The sequence below is a fragment of the Pristis pectinata genome, chromosome 17 (genome assembly GCF_009764475.1).
Source record: "Pristis pectinata isolate sPriPec2 chromosome 17, sPriPec2.1.pri, whole genome shotgun sequence".
Taxonomy (NCBI): Eukaryota; Metazoa; Chordata; class Chondrichthyes; order Rhinopristiformes; family Pristidae; genus Pristis; species Pristis pectinata.
Genome location: NC_067421.1, coordinates 8,051,291 through 8,060,155, shown reverse-complemented (window position 1 = coordinate 8,060,155; position 8,865 = coordinate 8,051,291). Strand labels below are relative to the sequence as shown.

General features: G+C 48.8%; 1 protein-coding gene across 1 annotated transcript; it reads right to left on the bottom strand.

The window, feature by feature from the left end:
• Positions 1–1,398: 1,398 nt before the first annotated feature.
• LOC127579599 (testis-specific serine/threonine-protein kinase 1-like) lies at positions 1,399–2,808 on the bottom strand. The gene has a single exon (XM_052032491.1). It carries the CDS (start codon positions 2,806–2,808, stop codon positions 1,399–1,401), a length of 1,410 nt encoding a protein of 469 aa, XP_051888451.1.
• Between the last annotated feature and the right edge of the window lie 6,057 nt (positions 2,809–8,865).

Genomic DNA, 8,865 nt, shown 5'->3' with positions numbered 1-8,865 from the left:
CTGCTGATACATTAATGACTTGGAGGAAGGAAATGAACGTACGATGGCCAGATTTGTGGACAACACAGCAATAGGTGCATGGAGGATACAAACAGTTTACAGAGAGATATTGATAGCTTAAGTGAGTAGGCAAGAAGTTGGCAAATGTGGGAAAATATGTTGTTTATTTTGGAAGGAAGAACAAAAACGGTATTATTTAAATAGAGGAAAAACTGTAAAGCTGCAGCACAAAAGGATTGGATGGTCCTTGTGTATTGTGTACACAAGTGCAGCAGGTAATCTGGAAGGCTAATGGAGATTCCAAGGGGATCTTACTGCAACTGTACAACGCATCAGTGAGATATCCGGAGCACTGTGAACGATGTCGGTCCCCCTATTTAAGGAAAGGTATTATTTAATTGGACGCAGTTCGGAGAAGGTCGACCAGGGTGATCCCCAGTAGGGAGGAATTGTCCTAAGAGGGAAATATTAAACAGGTTGGGACTGTATTCAATGACATTTAGAAGAATGAGAGGAAATCTTATTGAAATGTGTTAGATTCTTCAGGGGGGCTAGACAGGAACCAGAGGACCTGGTCTCAGAATAATAGGATGCCCATTGAAGACACAGGTGAGGACAATTTCTTGCGAGGGTCATTATTCGCCATAGAGAGCTGTGGGGGCAGAATCCCTGTGTGTATTTAAGGGTGAGATAGAGAGATTCTAATCAGTAAGGGAATCAGGTTTATGGGGAAAGCGCAGGAAAGTGGATTTGAGCAATGTTGAATCAACCATGATCCTATTGAATGGACTCCCCCGATTACCTAGTCCAGGAAAAGAAGCACCAAGCAGCTGATCAATCCATGAAGATCAGAGACATGAGATGGAAATGAAGTGTGAGAAATGGAAAGGAGCAAGGCAGGGTTAATGTGAACGAGTGTCACGGAGAACGGTGCTGATCGGGAGGAGGTGGTTGTTGAAAACCAGGAGTCTGCCTTTGACCTTTGCAAGCTATGTGGGACGCTGACTGCAGTGTTTGGTGAGAGCAGGAGCGGAGAGCTTGAGATCCTACTTGCCATCAGCGTTCTGACCCCCAAGGTTGCTGTCCCCAATCCCGTTTTTTTTTCCCCAGAATATCCTTTCCCTTTTGGTCTGTGACCCATTTTAGTGGACTGCAGGGAACTCCTTTTCCCGTCCGGGTTTCGTCTGACCTGCGTGACCCCACTCTCCAGGTCTCTGGTGTCATTATTTGGTGCACCCGGTTCGTGGCTCTATCCCTGTGAGTGCTCCATAAACATTCCAGGTGTATTAGTTCCTTCCTGGTTCTTTATTAGATTTTTAATAAGCAGAAATAACAGTGATTCAGGTGGCCTTGCAAATGATCCCTTGTCCTTGGTTACTGTACGTTGGTGTTTTCGACCTAGGTGCGGGATTTGCTCGAATGTTTGCCCTTCTTTTCGACAGATTTTGACCTTTTCGAACTCACTTTTTTCAGCTCTGCTTTGCTCTGCGCATCGACGAAGTTCTCCTGGTCGGGGTAAACTTCGCTGTCATCCGGCTGATCCTCGTTGGTCAGCCTCAGGCTCCTAGACTTGCGCCGGCTGGCTTTTTGCTCCATCTTTGCTTCCCCAAACTTGCCACTAATCTCACCTTCTGTCTTGGACTTGTCCTGCTTCGTGCCCACCTTAGTCCCTTCCTTGTATTCTGATTTCGGACCCCCTTTTTGCTGGTGCATTTCCTCTTCAGTCCTTCCTGTGGGCAAGGGTTCACTGTCGACCGGCACCTGCTCCTCCTGCTTGCCATCCACCTTCTCCCGCTTCATGTTCATCCACTCGTGCTTCGCCTCGTGTTTCATGTCCACCCATTCGTGCCCTGTTTCCAGCTCCCACTGGTACTTCTGCTCGCGCTTCTGCTCGCTCTTGCCATTGTGCTTCTCGTCCTTCTTGTGCCCGTGCTTCTCCGAGGCTGCTTCCAATTTTTTGGATGCCGAAGAATCCTTCATTTTGCTGGCGAAGAGCCAGGGGTGCTCCAAGACCTCGTCGATGGTGAGACGCTTGCTTGTGTCAGGGTGAAGCATGCGGTAGATCAGCTCTTTGCAATCTGGAGGCACAACCTTTGATCGGGGGAAGTCCACTCTGTGTTCCTTCTGTATCCTGAGCATCCTTTTGATATTGGAGTCGTCATAGGGCATTGATCCGCACACCATGATAAAAAGAATCACCCCAAGGCTCCAAACATCATACACTTTGGGTTGGTAAGGGATGCCTTGTAGAACCTCGGGGGCTGCATACGCTGCAGAACCACAGAAGGTCTTACTGAGCAAGGGTCTCCCTTGGTCATCTGTACTGCAGCGCTTGGCGAAGCCAAAGTCGGAGAGTTTGACGTTGAAGTCCTTGTCCAGGAGGAGATTCTCGCACTTGAGATCCCGGTGGACGACACCCAGTTCGTGACAGTGCTTGACGGCTAGAGCCAGCTGGCGGAACATCTTGCGTGACACCTCCTCCGGCAGGGCACCCCTGGTCTTGATGAACTCCAGCAGGTCTCCCTGCACGCCCAGCTCCATGATGATGTAAACCTTTCCATCGGAAGTCTCAAAGATCTCAAAGGTTTTGACGATGTAGCGGTGGTTGAGCATGGCCAAGATCTCCAGCTCGCGGGGAAGGAACTTCTCCAGGAAGTCAGTGGGCGCCTTCTTCCTATCAATGATCTTAACAGCCACGTTAGTCTTCAGGCGTTCGGAATAGGCAGACTTGACCTTGGCGTACGACCCCTCTCCCAGGTTGACCCCCAAGGTATAGCCTCGTTTCTTCAAGACCACTCCATCATCCATGATGCCGTGTCATCAATATGTGTGGACTCTCCCCTCCGGCCTGTGGACAAGTGCCATGGAGACGCGTGTTCAAAGGCAGCTCCACCCAGCACATAAACGTTATGTTCTCCCTTCAGCCTCCAGCGGGTCGTTTCTCACACGGTAACAAGTCACTGCCTTGGGACTGGCAACTACCATTGTGATGGCTCCAAAAAGAATGTTTGCCTGTTAAGTCACAAAGGTGAAGGCACAATGGTCACAGTATGACCATGGGAAGGGAATATTGCTGCAGAAGTGGTCACCACTTTTCCCTCTGCCGTGTCTCATCTGCTTGTAATATGATGGGCCATGATCATATTGAATGGCAGGGCAGACTCGAGGGGCCGAGTGGCCTCCTCCCTTTCCTATTCCCTTGTGTTCTTGTGGCGATACCTTGTCCATTGGCATTCTCTTGATCAGACTCTGACATAAGCGTGTGCCCTGATTCTACATATTGTAACCTGCTTCCTATAAATGATGGCAAATATTTGCTGATCATTTTGAAACCATCAGTTTCAAAATGATCATGGAATTGTAGATGTAGGGGATGCAAAACAGGGCAGAACTGGAGAAACAAAGGACTGCAGATGCTGGAATCTAGATGAAAAACACAATGATGCTGGAGGAACTCAGCAGGCCAGGCAGCATCCGTGGATAAGATTTCTTTATTAGTCACATGTACATTGAAACGCACAGTGAAATGCATCTTTTGCGTAGAGTGTTCTGGGGGCAGCCTGTAAGTGTCACCACGCTTCCGGCACCAACATAGCACGCCCACAACTTCCTAACCCGTACGTCTTTGGAATGTGGGAGGAAACCGGAGCTCCCGGAGGAAACTCACGCAGACACGGGGAGAACGTACAAACTCCTTACAGACAGTGGCCAGAATTGAGCCCGGGCCGCCGGTGCAGTCAATGTTTCAGGTCAGGACTCTTCTTCAGGACTATTCAGGGCAGAATTGGAAGTGTGCAGAGATCGCAAATGGCGGGAGAGTTGGTGGAAATTTACAGGGATAGAGACGATGAGGTCATGGGGAGAGAGGTGGGGGGGGAGGATTTGAAAACAAGGCAGATAATTTTAAAATCAAAGTTTTGCTAGGCTGGGAATCAAGTAGGTTGGTGAGCCCTAGAGAAATGATGAACAGGACTTGATTTGGGATAAGCTCGTTTAATGATGGTGGGGGCAGGATTAGTGGCAATAGTCAACATGCGTGTGGAGATGGGGTGTCAATAAGTGATCTTACAAAGTAATGTTCATTGACTGTAAACTGATTCAGTCTCAGACACTAGCCGGGGGGTGGGCCACAATCCTAAGCATGGGAGCTGACTTTACCACAGGAGGCATACCTCATGGCTTTGGGGTCTCCCATACTGGGTGAAACTTCTCATCCGGCTCTGGACATCATCCAAACAGTCTGACGCCTTGTAGACAGTGAAGGGTTTAAGAGAGGTAGTGCTGAGTAAACGTCGGAAATTGGACGACGTTCCGGGTGACGAAGGAGCACGAAGATGAGGAAGAGAATTGTCCTGGGGTGGGATCTCGGGGACTTGAGGTAAGTGTGCGGGTGGAAAGGGGAAAGTATTTCCAGTCGTTCCTTGGCTGTAGCTGGGTAGATTCGATGGGATTCAGTGAGGGCAGTTCCATCCAGTCAGAGAAGAGGAGATGTTAGAGGACGATGGGCCAGTCAACCAGGCCAGAGGCTGCACAGTTGTCACAGTGAAATGAGAGGGTAAGTCTGACTGATAAGCCATTCCAGTGAACAAATTGAAAATGTACCTAAAAAAGGGATCTGGAGAATTGGAATATATTTTAAAAAAACACTTGAAGGAATGGGAAAACGAGGAAATTCTTAAAAACAGGAACACAGGAAGAATGAGGAACATGCTTAAAGTTGGCACTTAGAATACCAAAGGAAACAAGAAATGCATTCAAAGTCAGGACCATCGGAAGACTGGACACTGAGTGAGGCGATGTGGCAAAATCATAAATAGCAGCGAAACGTGAAAAGTAGCTGAAAACAGGAATGTGGAATTTGCTTAAATGGAAAGCGAGATGGAATAGACATGGAGAACTGTGAGGAGGTCAGTGATAGACTTCAACGCCGGCGGGTGGGCAGATAACGTGACTGATGGAACTTAACGCTGACATCCACAAAGTGTAAGAGAAGAATAAGAACAGGCAATATGGACTGAAGGCCCCGGTTCTAAAAGGGATATAAGATCACATCTGGGGTATATGTGATTGGTTCATTATAAGAAGCTGGGCAGGATGAGAATGTGGTTTAAAAAAATACTATGTGTGATCCTGCACTTTATAACAGAGGCATTGAGTACAAGAACAAGGAAATTATGAGGAACCCTCACAGAAGAGGGGTTCAGCCATAACTGGTGTAGTGGGCCCAGACGGAATAACTCCAGACTGATGTTAACCTGGAAAGAGACCCTCAGATTCGGGTATAACAGGATAAATATGAGGGATAAATGGGGTAAGTCTCGCTGTATAAACCGGGAATCAATTGATGTGTGCTAGTGAGGAAAGGGACACTTGAGGGTGGAAGATCAGCCATGGTTTTATAGAATGGGGAGCAGGCAGGAGGGCTGAATGGCCTTCTCCTGCTTTGGTTCCCATGATCACATGGGTCTGCATGATACCTGCATGGTGCTGCCATAGGCAAACACCTGCAGCAGGCCTCAAGCTAAAATGACCCCAGACTGCTGGTAAACCTGGAAAAACATTCCTAAACTCAGACTAAGCTGGGTAAATTCCCCAAGAAGGGGGATAATCTGGGTAAATACTATCCTACTGTGTCTTTAGAAGCCCCCTGCCTCCAACTAGGGCTAAACAGGGTAAATAAAGCCACACTGGGGCTAATTACAGTAACTACTCCTAATCCTAAACCAGGGAAAGGCACCTAGAATACACCTGGATGGGAGAGAAATCACCCAGAATCACAGAACAGTCGAGGCGCGGAAGGAGACAATTTGGCCCGTCAAGCCTGTTCCAGCTCTGTGTAGGAGAAATCCAGCTGGTCTCTCTTCCCTGCCGTCTCTCCATAGCCCTCCCCAGTTGTTTCATTTTGGATAACTTATAAACACTGCAATTGGATCTGCCTCCAGCCCTAGCCCTGGCAGTGAGTCCACACCCCAACCACTCACCTGTGTAAAGGAAATTCCTCGTGTCTTTTTTGGTTCTTTTGCCAATCGTCTTCGTTCTCTCCCCGACCTGTCCGGTCATTCCACACAACTACAGTCATTGACGATGCTGGAGGAACTCAGCAGGCCAGGCAGCATCCGTGGAGAAAAGCAGGCGGTCAACGTTTCGGGTCAGCACCCTTCTTCAGGACTGATGATCGGCAAAGGGGAAGCCCGATATATAGGAGGGAAAAGCAGAGCAGTGATAGGTGGACAAAAGAGGGGAGGCGGGGTGGGCACAGGGTGGTGATAGGTAGATGCAGGTAAGAGATAGTGATGGGCAGGCATGGGGGAGGAGGGGAGAGCAGCATGAACATTGAATTCTCCCACTTAAAGTAACCCCCACCCACCATGCCTCTTTTCTTCCCTTTCCTACCCCCCTCCCTTTTCCTCCTTACCTTTGACCCATCCCCCAGTGGATCTGCTCTCCCCTCCTCCCCAGAACCTGCCTATCACTATCTCTTTCCTGCATCTACCTATCACCTCTCTGCGCTCACCCCGCCTCCCCTCTATAGCAACGTGTAGTTAAACCAGGGCGTTAAACTCAACCGTTCAGACATCGCCGAGAACTGAGTTCCCACACAGCAGTAGGTGCCAGCAGCAGCCGGCAAATCCTTCTCGCCGGTCTCCCAGACACTTGTTTGCATGCATAGGTTGGAAACAAGTCGGGCATCGTAACCTGGGGAGGACCTGTATAGGAACCTAGTCAGACTGAACTTAGTATACAAAGTCAAGTCTGACTGTAACCTCGACTCTGCATCTATACCCAGTAACTTTCCGTCCCTTTGCTTACTAACAATCTACCTACCTCTACCTTAAAGCTATTAAGAGATATTCATCATTCTTTGAAGAAGAGTTTCAAAGTCTCACAATTCTCTGAGGAAAAATAATTCCATCCTCTACGTCTTAAATGGGCAACTCTTTATTCTTCAACAGCGACTCCTGAGTTCTACAGTGGGAAACATCCTCTCCGTACCCATCCTGGCAGGATCCTTGTCTCTCCTCACACTCCCCTAGTCTAATGGTTACAGGCCTAGCCTGTCCCACCCGACAACCTGCCCATTCCAGATGTTAGCCCGCACAGTATACACTGCTCCCTGTTGTCTGAGAATGGGATGAGTTCACGGCTGATTTCGGAACTGAGAGTTTGGAAAAGATCAAGCAGACTGGAAGAGAGAAGGGGTCGTGTGAGAGCAGCTTCAACCTGGATTGGAGAAGGTCGATGTGATCTTATCAGCCAGGAGCACTCCACAACCAGGGCCAGGAACCCACGGGATTCTGAGAAAAAATAGGTAGAGAAGTATTGTTACTAAGTAGAACTGTGGGTCACCCTGCCACAGGATATGATCGAAGCAAGAGGGCTTTCAAAAGGGGAGTGGGTGAGAGAAAAAGAGGATTGAACTAAAGCCGAGAACGCTGGAGATACTCAACAGGTCAGGCAGCGTCAATGGGGAGAGATGGAGATGGATACTGTAAATGTGAACACACAGGAGTTGGATGCGAGGAAACGTAGAGTTTCTATGCTGTATATCCAGTGTAATATCTCTGCAGAGCAGTGAGGTATAGGAAGAGTTAATCTTCCCCTCCCAGGTCCACATCTCTGGGGCCGACAGTAACACACCGACCGTAACCTTGCCTGAGATGAAGTCACCGTCAAGCTTTCTGCTTTGCTTAACTATGTTTCACTCATTCCCCCACTGAACAACCAAAAGGGTCCCTAAGATGCTGTACTCAGAGAACCACAAGGTCCCCTCGCCCCCCATTCCGATTACCCTCACGTTCACGCGCACCATCTGGTGTCTGGCGCGCGCACGCACACAATAAATCTGTCTTATTCTTGGATGAACACTAAACTGTTTTCAGCCAAGTAAATTATGTGCAATGGGAAGTGGTTTAAGTTATGATATCAGATTTTCTAGCCTCATTGCTTTGGATAACAACAAGGATCTTCGCAAAAGAAAACGAGACCCGTCTCACCGAGTTGAACACGCAAAGTCTAGCGGGACATGTTCCGGGGGTTTTGTCGTGGATGATGTGACTGCCACAGCCAGTTGTCTGTCACTTCCAGCTTCTTGCTGCTGGTGATGTTTGTATCCGAGTGGTGATGGGTTCAAATCCCCCTCCAGTCACCCCAACGATTTCAAGGGTTGGAATCCTGACAAGACAGCTGACAACTGGAGGGCGTGAGAGTAGGACCCTGGGGGAAGGGGAGGAAGGGAAAAGGCTATGACATGTACAAAACAAGCTGCATGGAAGCAAACATTCACTTTGAAACGTGTAAGTGGTAATTTATCCAATGTTTTATAACACTGGAAGCAAAGGCAGATGGTTGTTCATAGAAATGGAATACTTAACTAGCAGCCCCGGTAAATGGTCAAGGCAGCAGGACAGAGGGAGCGAAGGCCAGGGCTGACCGCAGTGCAAGGCCAGCTCCACCTCCTGTACACTAACGCAAGGTAACCTTCCAGCCCTACCTCGCACTGCCCGAGCTGTGGCTGGCTGGCGCGCTGCGCTCTCCTCGAGTTGGACAGAGTGACTGCAGGTTAGTGAAGGTCACTGTCAGTGAGTGAGGGGGGGCTGCTTACGATGATCGATGCACCACCCCTGGGTGTAATGTGGCACATTTTCTTCAGCAAACGCCCACAACACACAAATAATGCAGGTGGCCAGATAATCCCTGTTCTTCCAATGGCATTTATGTGTTCTCTACATCCACCTGTTGGTGGATTTAATGTTCAGCCTCGCCAACTGTGTAGCATTGTTACCAGACCACTGCTGTCAGGCTATTGAACAGACCTCTTATATGATAAAGATGAACTCTTGCTCTCTCAATCTACCTTGTCATGAC